This window comes from Protopterus annectens, chromosome 5.part0 (genome assembly GCF_019279795.1).
Source record: "Protopterus annectens isolate FY-2018-M chromosome 5.part0, PAN1.0, whole genome shotgun sequence".
Taxonomy (NCBI): domain Eukaryota; kingdom Metazoa; phylum Chordata; order Ceratodontiformes; family Protopteridae; genus Protopterus; species Protopterus annectens.
The window spans coordinates 1,169,424,607-1,169,449,540 of NC_056735.1; the positions used below are offsets into that span (position 1 = coordinate 1,169,424,607).

A 24,934-nucleotide genomic window follows, 5' to 3' on the forward strand; every position below is an offset into this window, starting at 1 on the left:
GAACTCCTTTTACCAGCTCGAGGCAGCCCCATATCCCATGATGCAAGGCAGTAAGTACCCAGATCTCGTTTGTTGACAAAGGGCAATAACACCAAGCATAAAATACTTCCCAAAGGAAGAAGAAACTTACAGATGGAAAAAGGACCAGGTCTGAATGGTCTTTAGCATAAAAGTTTCTTATACAAGGTCTGTCCAGGCCAGGGGAAGGAGGGAGGGACGCAAGAAAGAAGGCGAGAGAAGACAACTAACATGGAACGGTTATGGTAGGTACATAACTTCTTAATGTTAAGTTGTCAATCTCGCCTTCATTCTTGCTTGATGGGACGGCGTCCCTAGCACCTCTATCCTGGGTGGCTCAATGGAACAAACTCTTGAGGACTGTAGAGCCAAAACTGGCTCTGTCCCTGGAGGCCAAGTCCAATTTGTAATGGGAAACAAAAGTGTGAGGAGTGGCCCAAGTGGCCGCTGCACAAATAGTGTCCAAAGGCAGTCTAGCTTGAAAAGCTGTAGAAGTAGCTAAACTCCTAGTTGAATGTGCTTTAGGTTTTGAGCACAGCTGTTTTCCCCTGATCGTATAAATTTCAGTGATGACCGAAGAAAGCCATCTGGACAAAGTCACTTTAGAAACAGGAAGGCCTTTTTATTATCCGCATAGGAAACAAAAGTTGATCAGATTTTCTAAATTTTTTGTTCTGTCCAAATAATATCTAAGCTGACGGTGGGCGTCAAGATAATGTAGTTTTGTTCGGCTCTATCTGAATAGTTAGGAAAAATACAGGAGATCAATGGATTGATTCAGATTGTTCTTTGAAGCGACCTTAGGTAAAAAGGATGGATTGGTTCTCAAAGATACTCTGTCTTTGTGAAAAATCAAATAGGGGGGGTCGAACCGAAAGAGCATGAAGTTCAGACACCCTCCTGGCAGATGTAATAGCCACTAGGAATAAAGTTTTCCAAGAAAGATATTTCAGGGAACAAGAAACAGCTGGCTCGAAGGGGAAGAATTAAGGATGTCAGCACTAAATTTAGATCCCACTGAGGAGGAGGATTCCTGATTGGAGGCTTTAGTAGGAAAATTCCTTTCAAGAAGGCCCTGCAGAGCCTATGGGACATAATATTATGATCTGCTATCCCGACATGAAAATTAGAAATAGCAGCCAATTGAACCCTGACTGTGGAAGAAGAGGAGCCTGCATGAAAAATCTCTGCTAAGAAGTCCAGAACTGCCTGAACAGGGGCAGTAAAAGGATCAATATTTTGGGCCTTAGCCCAATAAGAGAAACATTTCCATTTGCTTGTGTAAATCCTCCTGGTAGAGGATTTTAGTGAAGCTACAATGATGTCTCTAACTGGGTTAGAGATCAAAGGAAGCCTGGCTAAGGAAGGAAGTGGAGCAACCATGCTGTGAGGTTGAGAGAAGGGCTTGACCGGTGCAGCTGACCGGATTGGTGAATCAGTAGATCTGGCACTGGGTCCAGATGCCACGGCTGCACCAAAAGGTGATGATGGAGGAACGGGAACCAAACTTGTCGAGGCCAGTAAGGGGCAATGAGAATCAATTTGGCTCTCAAAGCGGTAGCTTTCTGGATCACCTGAGGGATCAGAGGAAATGGAGGGAAGGCATAAAGAAGTCCCTGGGGCCAATCTTGGGTCAGAGCGTCTCTGGGGGGATGGCCTGATAGAGGGAAGAGGCTGAAGAAGTCTGGACATTTGCTGTTTTGGGGAGTAGCAAAAAGATCGCAACATGGACGACCCCATTCCAGAAAAATCTCTTCCGCTATAGATTGCTTGAGAGACCACTCGTGAGGCATGAGGATAGCTCTGCTCAATCTGTCCGCTATAATGTTGGTTTTCCCAGGGATATGCGTTGCTACCAGAAACCGATGAGAGGAGATCGCCCATTGCCAAAGTCTGAGCGCTTCTCGACACAAGGGGTAGGACTTGGTTCCGCCCTGCTTGTTGATATACCAAACTACAGACATGTTGTCTGTGTGGACTGCAATTGTCCCTACGGGAAGAAAGTCGTTGAGGGCTTGCAACGTTAAAAGCACTGCTCTCATCTCCAGGACATTTATGTGCAGATGGTACTCGAACGGTTGCCACGTCCCATGAACCATCCTGCCCTCATAATGACGCCCCCACCCGATCAGGGAGGCATCCGTGGTGACAGTGGCTATCGGGGACGGGGGTACAAAGCACCTGCCTTGGTGAACCTGAGACGATGTGATCCACCAAGCAAGATGTTGTTTGCATGTCTGTGTCACCAGAATCTGGTGACGCATTGGGAGTTGCTGGTATGACCACTGTGTGAACAGCATCCACTGAAGGAGGCGCATGTAGAATCGAGCCGGGGAAGAAGAGTAATGGCCGCAGCCATGAGACCTAATACCTTTAGAACCATTCTGGCCTGTACTTTCTTGCTGGCCAGAATGATCCTGACATGAGTCTGAATGTCTGAAACTCTTTGTTCTGTAAGGGTAGCTGACATCCGAACAGTGTTTAAGTTTGCGCCTATGAAGGTAATAGACTGGCAGGGCGATAAGGATGACTTTTCGAAGTTGATTGAGATGCCTAAATGAGAACAAAGGTCTATTGTGTAATCCCTGGCTTGTATAAGCTGATGCCTGGTGGTGGCTGACAGGAGCCAGTCGTCGAGATACGGAAACACCTGGAATCCTTGGCGTCTCAGGTGAGCCGTGACCACTGCCATACATTTGGTGAACACTCTGGGGGCTGTAGTGAGACCAAAGGGCAGGGCTCTGAACTGGAAGTGACTGGACCCCAGCCGAAAGCGGAGAAATCTCCTGGAGCGTCTGTGAATTTTGATGTGATAGTACGCATCCTGAAGATCTATTGAGCACATCCAGTTGTCCTTCTGTAAGAAGGGCAGAATTGACTGAAGAGTGACCATTCGGAATCTTGTCTTCCTGACAGACTTGTTGAGTCTGCTGAGATCCAATATTGGTCTCCAGTCTCCCGTCTTTTGGGGACCAAAAGAATCTTGAGTAGATTCCGGCTCTGAATGGTCTATTGTAACTGGCTGAATGGCTCTTTTTTGCAGTAGTTTTGCGATTTCTAACTCTGCAATGTCCCTTAGACCGGGTGGTACATCTGGAAGGGAACCTGAGGGGAAGGGACTTTCCTCGAAAGGAATTATGTAACCCTTGGATATGATCGACTGTACCCATCTGTCTTGAGTGAGGGAATGCCAGGCTTCTGGGTACAGTGATAATCTTCCCCCGACTGCCTCCAAGGAGGGACAGCCGGGCAACACCTCAGGGATGCTGAAAGGGCTTATCAGAGAGAGGCTCCCTGTTTCCCTGGTTCTTCGGACCCCCTCTGCCTCTAGAGCGGCGTCTGTTGTTGTTACCCCCTCTGCCTCTAGGGGTAAACTGACCACGTGAATCCGGCGTGACTCCTTGGGATTTACGGAACCACATCTTGCCACCCTTCTGTCCTTTGGGATAAGGCCTAGAAGGTGTGGAAAAACGGACTCCAACAGCAGAAAGAGTCTTGCCGTCCTGCTCGCACCTGGTCAAGGTTTCCTTCACCTGAGGGCCAAACAAAGCTGACCCATCAAAGGGAGAATTTGTGAAGGACGCCTTAAAGGGATCCGCAAAGTCGCATAGCCGCATCCAGGCTTGGCGTCTAAGAGCCACACCTGTGCCTGCGGCTCTACTCGCTCCATCCGCAGCATAAGATATTAGCCGCATGGAGGAGTTAACAACGGAATTGAGGGTTCCTAGCTGCGAAGCAATCTTTTCTTGAGCCCCTGCAGCTGTAGGATCCTGAACTACCTCTCCCAGCTCCTTCAGGATATCCCTTTGGAGTCTGGTGAAGTGACATAGGTAATTCAGCGAACGCATAGCAAAGGTCGCTGAGGAAAACATCCGCTTACCGTACCTATCCATGGTCCTAGAGTCCTTATTAGGAGGATGGACGGGTACGGAAGGATCTGCAAGTTCCTTTTTGGTGGCCGCAGCCACCACCATGGCATCAGCGGGGACACCCTTGGTAAGGAATTGTTTGTCACTCGGGGCAGTGATAAATTTAGAAGGCCTCCTAGGGACTGGCTCTACAGAGTCAGGAGCTGCCCACGCCTTTCGTGCAATAACCTGCATAAGGGGGTCGAAAGGCGGAGACACCTAGGAGGTGGAGGGCCGAGATCCAAACGCCTCTAGGTATACTGACTCATCCTCAGAGGGATTGTTGGTGGGCCAGTTTCCCCTCTGTTTTAGGAGTTCTAGGATGTCTGAGAAGGAGACATCCTCAGAGGGGGATCTAGGGGATCCCTCTGACTCATCAAAGTCAGTATCCAGTGACAGACTCGGGAGTCTACATGCTTCCTCTTACAAGTCCTCTTCCTAGGAGGATCTCCCGAAACATCAGGAGAATCCTCGGAAGAGGGGGAAATTCCCAATGGGGAAACCTGAGGCGGAGGATCTCTGGGTCCTGTAGCAAGAGAAGTGGCAGAGATGTCAACAGGTACTATAGATGGAGGAGCTACGGAACAGACTGCTGACTGATACCAGTGGCCAGTACACTCTTCATCACCTCGAATGCTCCCTCCCAGGCAGGTCCGAGAGAACCCGCTCCGAAGAGCTAGGAACTCCCGGGACCACCGAAAGGGAAGTCTCAGAGGCAGATGTCGGAGCCGAGCTCACCAAGGCCGAGGCTCCAAGGGGAAGAGCGGGTTCGGACAAGGGTCCGATGCCACTCACCCCCTCGGAGGAGACCATGGAAGCCCGACCACCGAATCCCTCTAAGGAAGGTCTCGAAGAGGAGATAAGAGTAGAGGCTGAAGGAACAGAAGGGGGTATCCGTCCTCCAGCCGTAGCAGTAACCATTCCCGAAGACTCCAACTCCAAGCTCTGGGGTAGAGTTGAAGGAGGAACTGTAAGTGGGTGTGGACCAACAGTCGTCTGTTGAGACGGACTGTGTAACATTTGGGCCAGTACCTGTGACTTGAGTAATCTACTGACCACTCTCTCTAGGTCATGATCTGACAACCTGGATGACCTTGAAGATCGGCTCCGATGGCTCCGTTCCGATAGAAGAGGAGAAGCCGGAGCCGACAGTATCGGCTCCAAGGAAGGAGACCTCGACCTCTTCCTGGAATGAGCCGTCGGAGCCGATACTATAGATCCTGTCGGAGCCGATGGCTCGGAGCCGACAGGAAGCCTCGATGTATCGGCTCCAGCCGGAGCCGATACAGCCACCAAAGTAACGGTGTCGGAGCCGATCGGAGCCGACACCGATGCCTGTGCCACATGGGTGTCGCAGCCGATCGGAGCCGACATCGAAGTGGTCAAAATAGGTTCGGCACCGATAGCCATCGGTGCCGAGCGCTTTGTAAAGCCAGAATCGGCTCCAGCCGGAGCCGACCTCGACTCAGTATGAGTCGGAGCCGAGGCCGCAGGCTTAGGAACAGAAGCCTGGGCCTTGGAAACTCTTGCTGGTTTTGATGGAGCCGACTTAGCCGGAGAGCCCTCCGGCTTAAGAAGGCCCCTAAGAACCAGTTTGTTATGTCTCTCCTGCAGGACTCTCTGGCTGAAGGAGTGACAAATAGCACAGGAGTCCTGCAGGTGAAGAGGGCCCAGACAATACAGGCAAGAAGTGTGACCGTCTGTCAGAGACATCTTCTGACAGCACGAGTCACACTTCTTAAAACCTGAGACCCTCTCCTTTGACATGGTGCCGAAAAACACTCACACACACACCAGTCAAATTAACTTAAATAAATACCAAAAGGTATTCTACAAAACCAATACACACACCCTAACAGGGGGGGGATGGGGAGGGTTTTTTAAGATACACTGACAAAAAATAAAGGAGACAGGGAATTTCTGTCAGAAAGGGAACAATATAAGTTTAAAACTATCAATACAAGGTTTTTTTTACTAAAAAGGGGCTTAAAACTCACAAAGTGAACAACTTACCAGGAGCTGGTAAAAAGAAGACCTCCCAAGCGGCAAACGAGATCTGGGTACTTACTGCCTTGCATCATGGGATATGGGGCTGCCTCGAGCTGGTAAAAGGAGTTCTCGAGCTAAAGCAAGTGCCGAGTCGGAGCCGAGGATCGGCTCCGAACCCATCAAGCAAGAATGAAGGCGAGATTGACAACTTAACATCTGTGGTTCAAACCAACTGTCCAGATTCTGGCCTCATATTTTTGGTCTGTTCCTCATAAAATTGGTGGTTTTCTGGCAAAAAAAACTGTGATGATCTGAGGATTGAAATCACTAAATAATGATAAGCATTTGAGTTTCAGACTTCATACCCTTCAGAAAAACAAATGTTATGACAAACCCTGTTATTCTATCAACGTCTTGATTTTATAAGAGCAATAAAGTCTGTCCCTTATTTTTGGCCTTTGTCCCTCCATTACATCAGACTTTGCCCAGATTTCTTGCAGTAAGAGGTTGACAGGTATGATTCAAGCTGCAGAGTGATAGAAGTGACACAGGAAGAACTAGGTCTTCTAACAGAAGTACAAAAGAAAGGAAGGACTTCAGTACTGGACAGTCTTCTCAGAGAGGGATGTAAGACTGGGACAAATAATTTTATTAATGTTTTTGCTAGGCTGGAAAATCAGATTTTTGTGATGTGAAAACTCCTGTATTCTTGGTGTAAGAAGGACATTACATCAGTTACCCTTTAGGCTCAAAAAGATCTTACACAAGTATGCTCATATAGACCAGTTTCCTCCTTGAATCATCATAAGTTCACAGCCCTTTTAGCAAAAGGATGTGCATACTTCTTTCCAAAGTGATATATTATGACCAAACAGGATCTGTACTTGGCTGTACAACACTTAGTAACTTCATCAAAACTGTCAAGATTACTGGAAGAAGCAAGTAGAACAGCAACCTCTTCTGCCAGTCTAGATGTAGAGAAAGCATTCCATCAGGTGAAGTGGATGTATGTAATATAATCAATGCCATTTCCTATAAAATTCAGAGGTAGTTAAATCTCTCTATACAAAAGCAACTACAAAGATTAAGATAGATAAACATTTATCACAGCACACAAACACAAAGGAGGGTAACAAAGCAGGGGTGCCCACTTTCTCCATTAATATTCACATTATATGTGGAACCATTAGTGAACATATCAAGAATGGCAGGATTTAGGAAGTATAACATGACAGTGACTCAATAAGATCTCCCTGTTTGTAGACAACCTCCTTGTCCATCTCTAGAGGAGAATCTACAAGTGGTCTTCAAAGACCTTAGTGAAATTAGAGATATGTTGAGGTGTGTAATTAACCAACAAAAAACAAGGGCTATTAAAATCAATTTGACCTGGGCACTACATTAGTTCATGACTTCCTTTTCCTGACGGATACCTCACAAACAACATACCTACGCTTAAGACTAACAAATACACTACTAACCACACTGAATTTGGTCTAGTCAGAAATTCTAAGTAAGTGGTAAAGCGCTTCTTCTGAAATGGAAAGGTAAATGACCAGCTCAACTTCAGAGTCCAGACTATACAGTGGTTTCTTTTGCCTCAGATAACAAGGTTTTGCCATTTCTCCACCACAAAATCAACTTACTGAAAAAGACAGTCACAAATGTTGTCTTGGCAGATCAAAAACCAACTTGTAAGCTGGAAAACAATTATACTGCCCATATATCGGAGGGGGGTCCAGATTTTGCATTTTACATATGCACTTCTAAACGGAGTTTATTAGCTCCAGAACGTGAAGCCCAACTGAAATATATCTTATGAGAGGTATGGGGCAGACTACAATGGTTATTGTTAAGAAAGAATGATAGTCACTTTAGGCATGAATTAATGATAATTAACTGCTGAAGGAAGTCAAATCAGCAATGAGAGGCTATAATGCTACTATGGGTACAAGAATTACTCCCAATTGCATGGCTATGAAGTATTCGAACAACAGATGTTCGAATACTTCACATTTCAGCAGGTTACGTGAGCGAACGTTATAATTGCGAATGGACTGTGCATTCGCAATTTCAACGTTCGCTCATCTAAAGGGATCGCGGTACAGTGCGGTTAGGGAAATACATCCCTTTCCTCACTGTAGTGCAATCTCGGAGTTGGAATATTAAGTTAGGGGGGTTGTGGGGGGTGCAGGGGGGCTTGCACCCCTGCATAAATGGGATTTTAGGCTAGCTAGTTAGGGAGTTAAGGGAAGGGTGGGATTGCTGTTGTCGAAAATGTCGTGAGTGACATTTTTGACATTAACAGCTGTCTTCCGACACTAGGGACCATTCAGTATTGTGTACTTTCGGCGAAAGACTTTGCTAATAAGTACACTTTTTTTTAATTTTTGAAATTATGATAGTAAACATAAATATATATATATATATATATATATATATATATATATATATATATATGTATATGTATATATATATATATATATATATATATATATATATATACATACACATACACACACACACACACACACACACACACACACACACACACAGAAAAAAAATAGAGCCTGTCCAAATTTGCTTTCTTTTATTAGCAACTTTCAGAAGTTTAGCCAAAAATTCCAGTATAGAAGATATGGACACACAGAATGGATCAATATGATTTTTTAAGGCCCAGAAGGAAAATATTTTTCATTTGCTGAGATATAGTCTTCTTGTAGAAGCTTTGTGGGAAGAAATCAGGATATGTTGCACTGAGTTGAAAGGTTATAGAGCCTGGCTATGTTTGGAAGTGGAGCAGCCAAGCTGTCAACGTGAGGGTCTGAAGAGATGGATGAAGCATCCCTGACTGATGGGTCAGAAGGTCCAGCACTGGGTCCAGAATCTACAGCTCCTCCTAAAGATGAGCCCCCAAGAAGGGGAACCATATTTGATGAGGCCAGTAAGGGGCTATAAGAATTAAGGTCCTTCCCAATGCGCTGGCCTTCTGAAGAAATTTGGGAATCAATAGAAATGGAGGGAAGGCATAGAGAAGGCCCAGGAGCCAATCGTGTACAAGTGCATCCCTTGGAGTTTCCTCCGGAGGGGGGATTAGAGCAAAGTAGCCGCTGCATTTGGCATTCATGGATTGTGGCAAAAAGATCACAGCAAGGCTGGGCCCATTTCCGGAAAATCACTTCTGCCATGTCTTGCCTCAAGGACCACTCGTGAAGCATCAGTATTGCTCTGCTGAGTTTGTCTGCTATCATGCTGGATTTCCCCGGGATGTGCACTGCTACCAGAAAGTGATGGGAGGAGGTTGCCCCTAGCCAGACTCTCGGGGCCTCTCGACAAAGGGGATAAGATCTGGTTCCTCTGTTTGTTGACATATCATACCACTGACATATTGTCCGTCTAGATAGCAATTGTTCCTAGTGGAAGAGAGTCTTGGAATGCCTGCAACGCAAGAAGTACCACTCTCATCTCTAGGACATTGATATGCAAGTGGGCCTCATGATCCTGCCAAGTGGCTTGGACTGTTCTTCCCTGATAATGCACCCCCCCCCCCCATTTGAGAAGCATCCGTGGCCAGTGGTGAAGGGAGAATGAAAGGTCAGCCTGAAGTAACTTGATTGGAGTGAAGCCACCAACAAAGCTCTGTTCTGCAAGATTCTGTTATCATATTCTGGTGCGACATTAGAAGATCCTGCATGGACCACTGAGTGAACAGCAGCCACTGTAGAATTCTCATGTACTGCTGCACTAAGGGAATTACATTTATAGCTGCTGCCATGGTACCTAATACTTGAAGAACTATCCGTGCTTAAGTCTTTCTTGTAGAGAAGGTGTAGAACCTGTCGAAGGGTTTGCACCCTCTCTGGTGGAAGCTTTACTGTTAATTTTGTAGTGTCTAAATCTGTGCCTATAAAAATGATATGATGAGATGGCAATAAGGCAGATTTTCCAAACTTTAGTGTGATTCCTATAGGACAGCAAAGTTTTAAAGTCGTGTCTCTTGCTTCTGTGAGTAGAAGCTTGGTGGTGGTGGTTAGGAGCCAGTTATCTAGATATGGAAACACCCGGAATCCTAAACGTGTCAGGTGAGCCGTGACTACTGCCATGCATTTGGTGAACACTCTGGGGGCTGTAGTGAGACCAAAGGGCAGCGCTCGAAACTGGTATTGACTGGCTCCCAGACAGAAGTGTAGATGACTCCTGGATGGCCCATTAATCTTTATGTGGTAGTATACATACTAAAGGTCTATGGAACACATCCAATTGTCCTTTCCCAGAAAGGGAAGTATTGACTGCAGTGTTACCATCTGGAACTTTGTCCAATTTGCCGAGATCCAGAATGGGTCTCCAGTCCCCCGTTTTCTTTGGCACTAAAAAGAACCTGGAGTAAGTTCCAGATCCTATATAGTCTGCGGGGACTGGCTGGATGACTCTCTTCTAGCAACTTCTGTATTTCTAGGGTTGCTCATCTCCTGTGACTGGGTGGAACAACTGGAATGTTTCTGATGCATGGGGTGGGAATAGAAAAGGGTACAGAGTAAACTCTGGATTTAATGCTTTGTACCCACTTTCTTTTGCTATATTTAGCCAGGTGTCTGGGTACAAAGACAACCGACCCCTGGCTGCCTCCTGAGAGGGAGAGGCAGGCCTCCATTCAGGAGTGCTGGAAAGGCTTACCAAAGAAAGATTCCCTGTCACTCTGATTCTGCGAACCCCTCTGCTGCATGGTCGGCGTCTTCCATTATTGCTTCCCCCCTCTGCCCCTGGGGGAAGACTCACCACATGTCTTGAAAAAACTCTCTGGGATTTTCGAAACCACATTTTTCCTCCCTTTTGGCCTTTGGGGTAAGGTCCAGAAGGTGTGGAAAAATGGTCTCCAACGGCAGAGAGAGTTTTTCCTTCCTGTTCACACCAGGTTAGTGTGTCTGACTTTTGGCCGAACAAGGACAAGCCATTGAAGGAGGTGTTAATAAAGGATGACTTGAAGCGTTCTGGAAAGTTAAACAAGTGCATCCAGGAGTGTCTCCTAAGGGCAATTCCTGAGCCTGCTCTTCTACCTGCTCCATCGGGTACATATGAAATAAGCCACATGGACGAGTTGACTACTGAATTTAAGGTAGCGAGATGGGCGGACACTTTGTCTGATACCCCCCTCAGCTAGTGAACCTTGAAGAGCATCTCCAAGCTCCTTCAGGAGATCTCTTTGTAACCTTGTGAAGTGCGTAAGATAATTCAGGGACCCAAGAGTAAAGGTTGCTGAAGAAAACATGTGCTTCCCATATCCATCCATCATATGTCACTCTCTGTTCGGGGAATGGACAGAAGTGGATGTCTCTGACAACTGCTTCTTGGTGCCTGCCGCCACCACCATAGCATCTACAGGAACACCTTTTGTGAGAAAGGGTTTGTCTTCAGGGGATGTAATGAATTTATATGACCTCCGAGGAACAGGCTCCACTGAATCTGGAGACTCCCATGCCTTTCGACAAACTAAATCCATGAGTTTGTCAAAAGACAGAGACACCCAAGTGGTGGAAAGGTGAGACCCAAACGTCTTCAGGTAGACTCCTCATCAGAAGAGGTGATGGGCTTCCAGCCACCTCTCTGGTTAAGGATCTCTAGGATGTCTACAAAGGAGACATCCTCAAAGGGCAACTGTGGGGACCCTTCTGGGTCATCGAGGTCTGTGTCAGATGTGACAGACTCCTCTGGGGAGCCCAAATGCTTCCTCTTGCATAATCTCTTGTAAGGGACCTCTTCAGAAGGTCACTCTGGAGAGGTTTTGGAAGAGAAGGGTTCGCCCACTGGGGCATCATGAGTCTTTGGGTCTCTACATCTGTGTGGGATCAGTTTTGCGGAGATGGACACCGATGCCTTTGGGGGAGGAATGGCTGGACCAGAGAGTGGGGCTGCCCATGGGGACACTACTCTTCTCATAGCCTCAAAAGCCCCCTGCCCATGATCTGAAAAGTCCCTGGTTCCAAAGAATCAGAAGGGTCCCCCCAGCACCATAAGGGTCGGCTCTGAGGCAGAGGTAGGAGACGAGAAGCAAGTTTGGATCAGAGAAAAACTCAGCCCGACTGTCCTCCCCAGACGCGACCGGAGAATGTCGACTCCTAGACTCCTCAGACAGCATCGAGGTAGTCAGAGCAGTCAGAGCCGAAGATCCTGGAGCAGGTCTCTGCTCTGACGGTTCCACCGCTATCAGCTCCATACATTCTGGCTCCAAAACTGCAACTCGGGTCGGAGGAGGAATCAATATTAAAGAGGCAGGTCTGGTCAGTTCCGAGGCCCCCTGGGTCGGTCCCAACAAAGGTTTGGCTAGCGCTAGTGTCCTCAAGAGTCTCTGCACCACACGATCTACATCATAGTCAGAAAGGCTTCTGGAGGGTTGAAAGGAAGGAGCTGGAGATCCTGTAGTCTGTAAAAAAGGCGACTTTAACGTTGGAGAGGCTGGCTCCAGTTGAAGAGACCAGCTCTGAACTTGGAACACCAACTGCTGTGATACAGATGGAGCAGAGGTGGACGGTCTCTTGGACCCAACAGATTTTGATACTGACGGAAACATCTTCCACAACTTTTTTGATGGCTCTGACTGCTCTGAAGAAGTAGGGATGACCTTTTAGAAGTTTTATCTGATTTCTGGGGTGGAGAAGTGGACTTCTTTGGAGGACTTTGAACCTGTTCTAAGGCCTCTGAAAAGGAAGATCTTATAAGACAATGACAGGAAAAAACACATTTCTAAATATGCAATATAAATATGTAAGTCTAATTCACCAACTATGCAGACACACACACTGCTCGACTAACTGCAAACTGACAGGAAAAATTATTAAAAGTATTTACAGTCTTCTAAGCCAAAAGGTTAGAAGGAAACTACACTGTTTTCTAACCACTTCTAACTAGTTGGTTATTTTCTAACTATGAAAAACCGTGAAATGCTAATCAAACGGGGTAGGGGAAACTATTTAGGCCTAAATAAAATGGCAGCCAGAAATATTAATGCACACTAAATACAGCAAGTAGAATGCTCTCTAAATAAGTGCAAGGAAAGAATCAACTATCTTAAAGAAAATAATGATCTATAATGAAAGAAAATACAAAAAAGACTGATTTCACTTTGCCAGAGCTAGATGAATCACCTGATCAGGTTCAGCGGCAAATGAGATCTGGGGAATGCACTAGATCATCATGGGAAAGGGAGTAAGCCACGAGCTAGTTGGAGACCTTGAGCATTTGCAATCAGCCAAGTTGGAACAGAGGATCAGTTCCGAAACCACAAGTACAGAATGAAGGTGAGATGGGACAACTTCACGTGGTCAGTTTTGAGAGGCAGTGTTACCTCTTAAGATGGTGGCTTCTGTACAAGATGTTGTTAGCTTCAGATATCCTCACAGAAATCAAGTATAAACTGGCTTGGGAAAGTGAAATGAATGGTTAAAACCCACAGGAAAAAAAGTGTTAGAAGCTGACCCTTGGCCTGAGATAATGCCTCCAGATCCAAAAATTTAGAGTTTCTGGTGGCAATACCTTTTCACATTTTTAAACACCTTCTAGGTTACACGGAATCCATACAGAAGCAAACTGTTAACTACTGAAGATGTGAAAAAAGGGTGAGCTAGGGGACTGGCTTCCTTTTTTTTTCTGTTTTTGTTTGGAACGTCAGGAACTTAGACTTTAGGAAAGGACTACAGTGAATAAGTAGCAAACTTTGGACTGAGCAGGTGATAACCCCTTTCATATAATTTCTAGGCAGAATGGAGACAGGCACTTTAATCATTGTTGATTTGTCAAGGTTGAAGTTTTTGGTATTAATTAGAAAGAAAGAAAATATAAATTAAAACAATAAATAAGGTCCAACACAATATTTCATTGGCATAATGGACAGGATCAAAGCACAGTAACTGTCAACAGATGATCACAGACTAAAGCAGAAAGCCCTAATAAATGGTAATTTGCACACTCCAAATGGACATTTGAACAAAAGTTCATGCTGTATAAATCATGTTCATAGCTCTTAACTTCTTAGCACAAGAGATCTGGACAAAACTTAAAATAATGGGGGGGACAAAGGCACAAAAATAGGGGCAGATTTTAAATATTGCTCTTATAAACTTTGAAAGTTGCTAGAATAGCAGGTTTTGTGCTGGCATGCATTTTCTGAAGGAGATGAAGTCTGAAACTCAAATGTATGTCATTATTTTACGACTTCAATCTTCAGTGATTTTCCAGAAAACCACAATTTTTATGTAGAAAAGACCAAAAATATGAGGCAAAAATCTGGACATTCTACAAAAATTTGGACATCTGATAAACATGGTCATGATGATGGTAACCTAGTTAAGAGCTCACACCTAATTATAAAACATTTGGTGAAAAGCTGAGCTGAATAAACTGCAAAAGTAAATGAGTCTGCAGAGGGATTAACATAGTGAAAACATAGTATACTTTCTCTCAGTAGGTATGTGCCTTCTGTTTTCTTAATGGCTTACACTGGTGTACTACTACTTCATAAAATTTGGTTTGCGCAAAGAAAAAAAAAACAACAGATATTTTGAGGTCCATGGTCATATATGCATTTTCAAAACTGTATATATGGCAAAAGACACCATGGCAGAGGCACAAGATAAAACCAGCTGAAGTTTTATTAAAAAAAAAAGTAAGCGCTTTCAGGCAAAAGTGCCCTTCATCAGACATTAAGAAACAGTTAAAAGCCAACATTTAAACATACTGTTGTCCAATCACATTCAGTAGTTTACCCTCCTTTTTCTCAGAACAGGTTTTGAAGGCACAGTTACATTTAAACCAGGGCTCTTGTTGGCCCCTAGTCTTATAATCCACCTTGATTCACTGCACTCAGTTTCATTGATTAAATCCCCACCCCTTATATTTTTATGCATCACTTGTAGCACCATAAATTTAGTAAAATGGTCTGAACATTCTGAAATATGCAATGCTAGGGCATTTCTTACATCATGATATCTGATGTCAGACAAATGCCCAAAAATTCGCTCTTTCAGCATGCAGTTGGTCTTGCCAACATAAAATAAACTACATTGTTGACATGTAGCTAAATAAACTATATTCCTAGTTCTGCAGTTGGCATAGCCCCTCAATGAATAGGTCCACCCTGTTCTAGGATATACGAAAGAATTGTTGGTGCAAATGTAAGTACAAGCCCTACAACCATGATATGGATATGTCCCTACACGCCCAGTTTTCATAATGTTGGATATATTGGACCTAGGTTCCTTGCAAAGCATGTCCTTCAAATTTCTATTCCTTCTGAAAGTGAACCTAGGTCTATCCCCAACTATCGCTACTATACTGTGATCTGATTGTAACACTTTCCAATTATGTTGTATAATGTCACAAATCCCCCGTATATCACTGCTGTATGTAAGCAGTAGTTGTCCTCGTGGAGGACCAAATCTATTATGTCTATTATTAATACCTCCATTGGTACCCCTATGATACCACGGTTTAGCAGTCCCATCACGCTTGATTCTGATTTCTTCCAAGGACCTATCTATCAACTGTCTACTGCATCCTGTTTCTACAAGATTACCCATAAGGACATCTGTCTCAATGTCAAACCGTTCCTCACTGGTACAAAGCCGATAAATCCTATGGACCTGTCCTTTCTCTATATTCGTGAAAGTACGTCTAGGATGCATGCTGTCAAAGGAAAGCAGACTATTCTTCCAACACTGCTTCTTGTATAACAGTATCTCTTTACCTAATGTATCTTTCACTAAATGTACATCCAAATAATCTATATCAGACGTCAAAGGACTAACAGTGAATCTAAAAAACTCTGTGGTGTCTTCAGCGTAACCCACAAAAGAAAATAATTGCTCAACTGTGCCCTTCCACAAAAAGAAAACATCATCGACAAAATGAATATAATACCCCAAATTGTCAGACCAAGAATGCGTGTGTTGGAATATCACCTCATCCTCCCCAAAAGCTAATACAAGATTAGCATAAGAATTGGCACAGGGTGTGCCCATAGCAACACCCTGTGCCTGCCTGCAGTAATTCCCTTGGCATGTGAAAATGTTATGCTCAAGTATCAAAGCCAGCAATCTACAAACTCTTTCATTGCTGACATCATCCAACTGTGCTTTATTTGCCAAAACGTGTACTATGGCTTTAAGCTCGTAGTCATTGTCAATCACAGTAAACACATTTTTCACATCCAAAGTGACAAACATATAATCTGAACAACTGGAACTCTCCATAAAACAAGATAAACTAGTTAAAAAATGTGCTGTCTCTCTTAAAATCCTGGGGTATAACTCAACCACTGATCTTAGGGCACATTCAACCCAAACAGACACATTTTCAGTGGCTAACTCTGTAACTAATTCACAAGCCCTATCACAAAATATGTTTTTCAAAGAAACATTTCTAGCAAAACACATGACATCAATAATTACCTGACTGTACTCAGACAAGTTATCTGGAACAAACGTCAAACCCTTATTCAACACCGAAAGGTGCTCAACCGACAAATGGACATTAGATAAGTTATATACAATATTAGTACTGTCAATGGTGTCCAAAGTCATTGTGAAACTCTGCATCGTTTCGGTCCCTGTGATAGGGAAAAGCTCAGTTTCCGTGAGTTCTTCTTTTTCATAGGAGCTGGTAACATAAGAAAACCTATACTATGAAAACCAGATGTTTCTTTAGGCCTGGCTCCCAACAGTAAAGGAGCTCCCTGGCTGATGGATAATACATCCCCTTGTGTCAGGAACACCGACATGGGGAAGCCATATGGGGTCCAATATATCCAATATTATGAAAACTGGATGTGTAGGGACATATCCATGTCATGGTTGTAGGGCTTGTACCTACATTTGCACCAACAATTCTTTCGTACATCCTAGAACAGGGTGGACCTATTCATTGAGGGGCTATGCCAACTGCAGAACTAGGAATATAGTTTATTTAGCTACAAGTCAACAGTGTAGGTCATTTTATGTTGGCAAGACCAACTGCATGCTGAGAGAGAGAATTTTTGGGCATTTGTCTGACTTCAGACATCATGATGTACAAAATGCCCTAGCATTGCATATTGCAGAATGTTCAGACCACTTTTTAAATTTATGGTGCTACAAAAGTGATGCATAAAAATATAAGGGGTGGGGATTTAATCAATGAAACTGAGTGCAGTGAATCAAGGTGGATTATAAGACTAGGGGCCGACAAGAGCCCTGGTTTAAATGTAACTGTGCCTTTAAAACCTGTTCTGAGAAAAAGGAGGGTAAACTACTGAATGTGATTGGACAACAGTATGTTTAAATGTTGGCTTTTAACTGTTTCTTATTGTCTGATGAAGGGCACGTTTGCCTGAAAGTGCTTACTTCTGTTTTTAATAAAACTTTAGCTGGTTTTATCTTGTGCCTCTGGCACGGTGTCTTTTGCATATATACAGTTTTGGATTTATTCAGTCTTTGGCATAAAGACTTTGGTGCAGGACTTTTCAGTTTTTTGGATATATGCATTTTCCACATCCCCAAAAAACACATGTAGATAGTACTGGCAAACTCCCACTGCTTCTTCAGGATATCAGCAAAGACAAGAGACTCTGCAATACTTCTTATTAATTAGATGCTCACTATTGGATGGCATTTCCTTTCTAACATTCTGCCTTTTGACTTTTACATTAACCTTATCTACAAAAATCAAGCCAATCCCACCAGCCGCTTCTGGCACTGCTTCTTCCATTTCATCAGATTCAGAACTCTTCATGTTCATAGGAGGTTACTAGGCTAGTGGCCCTAGAGCCCTTTATAAACCAAGCCATGTTGATCCCAAGTTGCCTCAACTGTACTTGGTTAGATGGATGCAATTCGCACAGCGAGTGTACAATAAACACCGACGACATGGGGGCCACCCCTGGGTGAATTTGCAGTCTCCCATCCATTTGTCCAGGCTGAACTTGAATACGGTCAGTGAGGAGCTCTGCTTCACGTGAACTGGAAGTTTATTTCAAAGCAGCAGCAATCTCTTGAAGATGCATCTGTCTCTCCAGCATGTTCTGTAAATGTCACAGGCTAGGTTACGATCCCAAGAGTGAGTGACTTGTGTCACCTGACTTGCAGATGTGAAGCATATCCATCAGGCAGGGTCAGAGACTGCCCTGTAGGCTAGCCACAGACTACAGTGACAGGGCTTTCAGTCTACCCATGTAAGTCATGGTTTGGAGGCCCTGTATTTTCTTGGTGAGAAACCTCTGTGGTCTCGCCAGCTGTTGCAGGTGTCTAATGAGGCACAAGCAGAAGGCAGCAATGAAGTCTATTAATGGTCTAATGAAGGTAGAATACAGTGGAGTTGTAACATCCTTAGACCTGGATGCGATGCCCTTACTTATGAGATGCTCAATGTAGAAGTCTTTCCTTACCACTGTGGAAACTTGGTGGTCAAAATTCAGATTGCTATCAAACTGTGTTCACAGACATTGCACCACTGGGTTTAAACTTGGGGGGGGGGTTGCTGTCAATATTGCAATTAGCAGGGAATTCCACTTTGCCAAAGGGGATAATAATGCACTTTTTTGCATTTAGTTTTAATTTGTGGCTTTGGCACCAGTCATTTGTCTTTGTTAGCCCCTCCCGTAATATGTTAAAATGGTTGGGAGACTCAATGACTGCACACAATTTGCAATCATCAGCGAACCTGGTAAGCCAAAGGCTATGTACTTTAGCCAGGACTTCTGAGAAACAGATTCCAAACAGTAAAGGGCTCAGCACAGATCCTTGTGGTACGCCACTGAAACAAGTCTACTGGTTACAGGTGGGTCATCAACTTTGACATTATGTGATTTAAGGGTTAGTTCCCAGCTGGTAGAGTTTCTCAATGATGCTTGAGTAAGGGATTGTTTCAAAAGCTTTGGTTAGGTCAAGACAGGCAGTATGCACAGTCTTACCTTCATCCATGGCTTTGGTGCCATTCCTGAAGAAGTCTACTAGGTTTAATTAGTATGATCTACCCTTAAAGCCAAAACAGGGTTGGGTCTAGAGTTTGAAGGTCACCTATGTCCTTGTTGATAAGGTCCATGATGATTCTTTCCATAGCCTTGCAGATGAGGCTGGTTAGACTTATGAGTCTGTAGTTCCCAGGGTTGGTCGATGGCCCTTTTTGTGCAAGGGGATTACTGCTGCTGTTCTCCACTTTGCTGGAACAAAGCCAGTTCTCAGGCTATGGTTAAAGAGAATGCCAAGTGGGTCTGCTAGGTCCTGCTTTGCATTGTTTAACAAGCAACCTTGGATGTTTTCTGGTTCCATTGAGGCTATGTTTTCGGCCTTGGAAGCAGGAAGCACAGATATGACCTGATCTCCAGAGATACTACCGCAGAGGACTGGTGTCAGGGTATGCTTTGAGGTATGGCTAATGGGGACAGGGGAGTGAAGTTTGTGCCATGTCTGTTAGCTAATAGGTTGCCAATTTCCTCCAGTATAGTACAAGTGGTACCATCTACTACCTGTTTGGCACATAGCTGGGCATTCCCTTTTAGATTTTGGATGTAGTTAAATAATGCCTTATGATTATCATTAGCTAGGGAAGTTATTTTACCTTCATAATTAGCTTCAGAGGACTTTACAAGATTCAAGTTGTGGAGGGAATTCTTCCTCTGCTAAATAAGTCAGTTCCCTCTTGTTATTAGACATTAGTTTCTTTCTTTTGTTATATAACCTGTTTATACTTGAAGTCCACCAGGGTGGTTTGTGTTTTCAGGAGGACCTGGTTTTAATCCAGTCAGGCACAGTAGAGTCTACACAGTTGCTTAAACATTTATATAGAGCATGTGTGTACTCCTCTGCTTAAGAGTCATTATTGTCTGTGACTGCAAGAGGTATAAATATTTTTATACCATCACTTAAGTAGGCTATAGCTTGCTTTGGAAACATTTTTTACTTTGTTTGCTCCTATGGTGGTGACAGGTTCAATAATTACTTCAAATGAGACTGGTTTATACTCCAACCCTACCAGGGAGGGCATCAAACAAGGGGTAGTGCAGTAACCCCCACCCCCCATGTTGGTGAGTACTATTGTCTAGGACATTTCAGCCCCTTGTGGGAGTGCAGACTATCTGTTCCAGAGCATTTGTATTGATAAAGTCCAGGAACCTCTTGGCAAGTATGTTCGTGCTCTTGTATGTCAACCAATCGATGAAAGGATAGTTGAAATCTCTCATAACTAAGGTGTTGTACTGTATAGCAAGCGACTCCAAGTCAGTCAGGTAGGCAGTGTGCTCTACCTGATTCATGGTGGGGGACCTATTAGCTAGCAATGATGTGGTAGGGTACTTTGAATATAGTTAACGAGACATGGAGTAATTTGTACTGTTTGACCAGTATTGAGGTGTACTTGGCTTTAATGAAGATGGATACACCTCCACCTTTGATTCTATCATGCTCAATTTGAGGTTTGAATGTGTGGAAGGCATTGCAGCCTTGCATGGCTGCGGTGCTCTCCTCGGCCTTGAACCATGTCTCAGCGACTGCATAAGACATCAGCATCTTCCAAGGTAAGGAATGCCTCCAGAGAGTGCAGTTTCATGTTTAGACTCCTAGCATTAAGTAGCAGAACTATGCGTTTGTCTCAAGTGGATTTTGTTACGTTGGAAATTTTGCTGTTTTGACATTGCCTAAAAAGGCATCATGGGGAAGGCAACCGCCTTTGTCAGTATCCGAAATCCTAGAGGAGGCAGGTGCAGACCATCTCTGGCAAAGCAGCATGGCCTGTCAACCATGTCTTTCCAGGCTGACAGATGTTAGACTCCCCTGGACTGACACCACAAGCTAAGCTAATTGTTGAAGTCGATCATTTTTTTTTTTATATTGTGGCATCATCCTGGGTGAAGGTAGAATGCTGCTTAGGGCTCGGGTCAAACCTGCTTCTGACACAATCTGAGAGTTCAGTCATGTCTCTATTCATATGTCCAGAGAGGTACGTCTCACGTCATTTACCCCAATAAGAACCATGACAGAGTCATAACGGTACTTGTTTTTGAGTGACTTGAATACATGTGTGATTTGACGGATCCTGGCACCTGACAGGCAGCTGACTGTGACTTTCTCCTTGTCCAGCCTGGTGACTGGGACATTTGTGTCTCTCACTATGGGGTCACCTATGACCAAGACATTAGGTTTTGAGGTGTTTTGCCTTAGGGGCATATTTGCTGAGACACTGGTGCTTGCGTTATTATGTGCAGTGGTTTCTATATACATAGTGTGTGCAAGTGGTTTGCTTTTTGGAGGTCTCTGATCTTTTAGCAGGCTTGTAGTGAGTACCTCCACATATGTGGATTTGTGTGTCATGAACTCATTTTGTGTGAGGGATGGACTGTGTCCTGACAACCTGTTCGATGTCCGTTTTTTTTTGTTATTTGAGAGAACTGATTCCAATTACATAGTGTAATTACATCTCTCACATAGGGTATTTGTTTTAGGAGTAAATTCCTGCCACCTTCTGAAAATACTCCAACTTAAAGTAACCTTTTCTTCACTTTTGAAGAGAACACCTTTAGCAATATCCCAAACTCTCCCTTCTGAGTAACAAGGTTATCTGTTATCCAAAATTATCCAATCCGTGTCTTTTATGCCCAGTTCTAACAAACCTCAACACCAGCAGTGTTTGTTTAACTGTAAATCTGGGATAGGTGGCCACTGTGATTTCCTATCATCTTTTAGCCACATTAGTGTTACCACTTCAAAAGATCAGCTTTTTTTCTAAAGCTCTTAGACTTCTGAAAAGTTGCGTGTCTAGTACTACAATTACAACTACAGTATCAGATTATTTAAGAGAAACTCCCACTAAGTTGTCTTAGAAAGGGAGCAAGAAAAACACAGCGTGAAACTAAATAAAAGCAAGAAAATGCTTCTGAGCTGTTTAATGCCACATTGCCAAAAGCAGATGAAGAGGATGACCCATTAAGTGACCTCAACACCAAGCCTGATTGATGTACACAGTAAAGACCTCAATGAAAAAAAATAATACTGAAAAATAACTTTTCAAGTTGAAGGAAAATGTCCCCCAACCTCCAGCTAAAAATCATACATCTGTACTGCAGAACATTTGAGGAACCCTGGAAACCCATAAACAAAACATCCATTTGTGTACATAATTTTTCGTCTGTGAAACATTTAACTGTTACAATACAAGCAATGTGGTGTTTTCAGTGAAATTTACAACTGAGAATGAGTAGACAATAGACAACGAAAGAGAAACTACTGGGAAGCATGCATCCATAAACCCGCTCACATCCACCTATCAACATATCTGCCAGCAGAACAATCAAGGCACAGTATTTAAATATCTCTTCATTTGTACGTATGTCTTGCTCATTCAAATTCAATAGGCAGTATAAGAGGACAACTTCTAATAAAGTTAAAAACTACCAGCAGCAAGCTTCATAAAGCAGTGCAAAAGAAACCTCAAATATTGCACTTATTTCAGTACAGACCTTACTGTAAGTCCTCCAGGGAATTCTTCATCAAATAACACTTCATAAAGTACATCAGCTTCTCGGTCAGCTATATTAAAAAAAAAAAAAAAAAAAAGGTTATACCTCAAGATGTGTTTAGCATACAAAAAAAATCAAAGTAAATAAACCGAGTGAAATGAATTGAGTTGCAAGTTTTACTATAAGTAAACAACAGGCTTCTAAAGGAAAGAGATGAATATTTAAGAAAAGAATGTTTTAGCTCAGCTTTATGTATGTATGCTTAACTGTTACGTTGGTACACAACTAATCAATTACCTTGTTTCTCAGCAAGCAGCAAAAACAGTTAATGCTACTGATTCATAACTGCAAAACTAGGTACAAAACAAGGAAATTTATACAGTTCAGGTAGCAATGAAATGGCCATAATTTTCAACATGAAAGTGGAATACTGATATTCCACTATTCCACTGATACAGACCAACACATATAGAGTCACAAACAAATCCAAAAGCTGCTGCATTACAAACTCAATAAGCAAAATGCTAAAAAGACAAATCTAGTCTCTCATTACAGAGCATGGAATGACAGCTAAAGCAGGTATTCCTGACTTTTTCTTTAACCAAACATGAAGCAAAAACATTACCGATGTTAATACTCATCAGTTAAACATGTGAAAGTCTCTCTCTACACGGATATGACTAGAGATTATCCTTCCTCAGCAGTCTCACGTGGCTCCGATTTTCCCCATGTAGATATAGCTGTACACCCCTAATACCCAACATTGGAATCCCTGTGATAGGATTTAGGAGGCATGTACACCACCAATGGCCCTAAGGCACTGACCACGTCCCCAAAACGGATTCCTATTACAAGAATGAAAGTTCACTACTTCGAACTAGTAATAGGAAGCCTCATTTCTGCGAAAGTTCACTTTAATGAAAGTGAACTTTTGCGTAAGTGCACTTCACTGAAAACACCGCAGCACAGTGGTGGACATAAAAAACAAGCTATGTCCTCCGCTATGGTGCGATAGTCACAGACCTTAGGGTTAGAGCACGGGTTAGGGTAAGGGGATAGTTAAGTAAAGCTATCCCCTTACCCTAACCCGTGCCCTAACCCTAAGGTTCGTGACTATTGCACCACAGTGGAGGACATTGCTACGTCCTTCACTATGCTGCAGTCATCACGGACCTTAGGGTTAGGGCTATCCCCTTACTATGACCCGTGCCCTAACCCTAAGGTCCGGGAGTACTGCACGGAGATTCAGTACAACACCCGTTCGTTGTACTGAACTTCGCATAAGTGCACTTTCGATTAAGTGCACCTTTGCTGCAGTGAGCATTCCATGCACTATTTCTAATTAGTGAATATTCGATCTAGTGTATGGAACCCCCCCCAAAACATATACATGAGCACTAATCCCTGTCACAGGGGGCTAAAAAAATTTAATGTACAGCATAATAACGGGCATCTTGCAGAACAAGAATAGGCACAAATGCACATTGCTGAAGACAAAATTAGGGAGTATTTGGATAATATCCAGGAGTTTAGAAAGACTACTCAAACAACTATATTTTGATAACTCCAGATCACAAAAACATTTGGCACAATGACTTGGGCAACAGAAAGTAGTAAAGGTTGTCACCAAACCTAGGGAGCCTATAACAAGGCAAATAACCAGAGATCTTGCAGAGGTATTAGTGATATTTTAGAAATGTTATGAAAATTTGTATAAAGCAGAGAAATGTGGAAATAAAAAAAAAACAGCACAAATGGAAATACTTATGGAAGACTTAATTATGACAAGGCTAGAGACAGATAAAGTTCAACAACTCATATTTAAGACAGGAGGAGATGAGATACACATGGTGATATACAGTCAAATTTCAGGAAAGTGTCCAGGAACAGATGGTATTCCTGTGAAGTCTGGTAGTTGGAGGGAAGAAAGTGATAAAGATCCAAAAGACTTTAATAATATTTTAAAAGGAGGGGAAGCACCAACATCCTGGAAGAAAGCTGTGGTGGCAGTATTATCTAAAGACAGCAAAACCCATCAGATCCAACTTCATATAGACCCACTTCATATTTAAACCATGATTATAAAGTGTTTATGTCTATACTAGCTTAAAAAACGGCAAATGTGTTACCAAAATTGACAGATACTGATCAAGGTAGCTTTGTGGAGGACATGCAAACATTTGCCAGCATTAGTAAGACAATTGTGATCCAGAGATAGTAAAATATTAAAAAAAAAATACCGCTGTTGTTGGTGGGTCTTGATGTGGAGAAAACATTCAACAGAGTAAGCTAGGATTTTATGCATAAGGCAACAGAAGCACTTGCATTCCCTGAGACAATAAGGTCAATTAGGAGAATATATGAAGGAAGGATCAAAGGCAAGAATTAAAGTGGGAGAATTCCTGTCTGACAACCTGTGTTTAAATAGAGGCACTAGGTAGGAGAGTCCTCTCTTTTCCCTTTATTTGCTTTATATTTAAAGCCATTTGCAAAAAAATAGGAGACTCAGAAGTTCAAGGATATAACTTGTATGGTAATAACAAAA

General features: G+C 43.3%; 1 protein-coding gene across 1 annotated transcript in view; it reads right to left on the reverse strand.

Annotated features, from left to right (window-relative positions):
- XRN1 (5'-3' exoribonuclease 1) overlaps positions 1-24,934 on the reverse strand; it is a 2,408,514-nt gene that overhangs the window by 612,304 nt on the left and 1,771,276 nt on the right. Inside the window, exon 36 of the mRNA XM_044071018.1 lies at positions 22,390-22,459. Within this exon, the coding sequence (XP_043926953.1) occupies positions 22,390-22,459 (70 nt within the window). The remainder of the gene's footprint in view (positions 1-22,389; positions 22,460-24,934) is intronic.